This window comes from Pseudozyma flocculosa (genome assembly GCF_000417875.1).
Source record: "Pseudozyma flocculosa PF-1 unplaced genomic scaffold scaffold00027, whole genome shotgun sequence".
NCBI classification, from domain to species: Eukaryota; Fungi; Basidiomycota; class Ustilaginomycetes; order Ustilaginales; family Ustilaginaceae; genus Pseudozyma; species Pseudozyma flocculosa.
Genome location: NW_006920895.1, coordinates 335094 through 336636, shown reverse-complemented (window position 1 = coordinate 336636; position 1543 = coordinate 335094). Strand labels below are relative to the sequence as shown.

General features: G+C 68.4%; 1 protein-coding gene across 1 annotated transcript in view; it reads right to left on the bottom strand.

Annotated features, from left to right (window-relative positions):
* Positions 1–1366: 1366 nt before the first annotated feature.
* Positions 1367–1543, bottom strand: part of PFL1_06595 (uncharacterized protein) — a gene marked incomplete at both ends in the record, with an annotated part of 6557 nt that continues 6380 nt past the window's right edge. Inside the window, one exon of the mRNA XM_007884137.1 lies at positions 1367–1504. Within this exon, the coding sequence (XP_007882328.1) occupies positions 1367–1504 (138 nt within the window). The remainder of the gene's footprint in view (positions 1505–1543) is intronic.

Sequence of the window (1543 nt, the reverse complement as noted above, 5' to 3'; positions counted from 1 at the left end):
GCTGTACGCCAACACGCCCGGCCACCGGCGCAAGTCGATGACTTTCAACCTGGCCTCGCTGCAGGCGCCCACCATTGTGCCGCGACTCAACGCGGCCGCCGAGGCACGCATGTCGGTCGGCGGCGGGGCCAAGGACGGCGCCGCTCGACCTGGTTCAAGCCTGGGCAGCAGCCGACCTGCTTCAAGGACGGGCGGCTTGGGTACTGGGCCGCATCAGGACGGCGCGGCCCCTCGCCTCGTCCGCCCCCGCACGGCCGGCGGCACCATGGGTCGCGGTGGCGGCGCAGCCCCGCCGCCGCCTTCGAGCTTCAAGACGCCCGCCGTCAAGTAGCCGCGTCACGCGCTCGCTCGGTCCAGCCTGCAAGCAGCAAGACCGGGGTCCGGTGGGACGGTAAGTTTCGCCCGCAAGCATCCCGTCCCCCCTCGTCACCGAGCCCGCAAGCCCGTCTTCCCCACCCCTCGCTCCACCTCGCCTCGTCACGGTCTCGACATGGTCTTTCTCGCCCCGCAACACTGCCCCATCTCAGAGAGAAAGGAAGAGAGAGAGAGGAGCGACGGGGCCAAAGGCCGGTCCTTTGCCCTCGTCCGCCCCCTCTCTCGATCGCCCGGTCTCTTTCGCCCCTCTTCCCTCATGCACCGCTCCGTCTCGCCTTCAGCACGGAACACGAGCGAGGGGGGGACGAAACCGGACGGACTTGATCTGACCGTCTCTCGTCTTTTCCCCCCTCCTCCTTTCCCTTTCCCCCACACGGCGCCGCACGACGCCGCCTTCTGTATCTCTACCGACCTGACCCTTGCCATCCCGTCCTCTTGACACACACACACACACACACCACACACAGGGCCGCCGCAGCCGCCGCCGCTGCCGACGACAGCGACGACGCGGGGAGGAGGAGGAGGGGGGAAAGCGATTGTCCATGGATTCGTTGCATAAGGATACCGTGAGCGAGCGGGCGGCCGGACGGGAGGGCGAGAGCGGGCTAGGGTGGAAGGAGAGAGGAGGAAAGAGGGAGGATGGACGGGACTAGAGACGACAGTAGTGGTGAAAGGAGAGGAGAGGGGTCGAGGGCAAGGAGAGGATGGACGACAAAGGGGGGTCGCAAGGCGAGACGGGGCGCGGCTGGGCGGGGCGGGGCGAGATGAGGTCTCGAGACCCTCGCCACGTCGTCCCGCCGCTGCGCACCTCGATGGCGCAAGGAGCCGCAAGGGGAGGGTAGAGCCCCTCGCTCGCTCGCATGTCCCCGAGACGCACGACGATGAGAGGCTAGCAGGGGCCGGTCTGCTCGCTCTACACCCCCTCGGACCGACCCCGGCCCTGCTCCGGCCCTGCTACGGCCCCGGTGCGCAGGCCGTGGCCGCTCGCCCGCTACGCCTCGGAGAGCGTCGCCTCGATCTGGGCATTGATGAAGGCCTTCTTGGCGTCGATCGAGGTGCCATAGCGCTGCTCGAGCTTGGCGCGCAGCTGCTTCTTGGTGATCGTCGTGAGGTCGCTCTCGGCGATCAGCTGGCGGATGTCGCGCTTGATGACGTCGTCGGGCGGCAG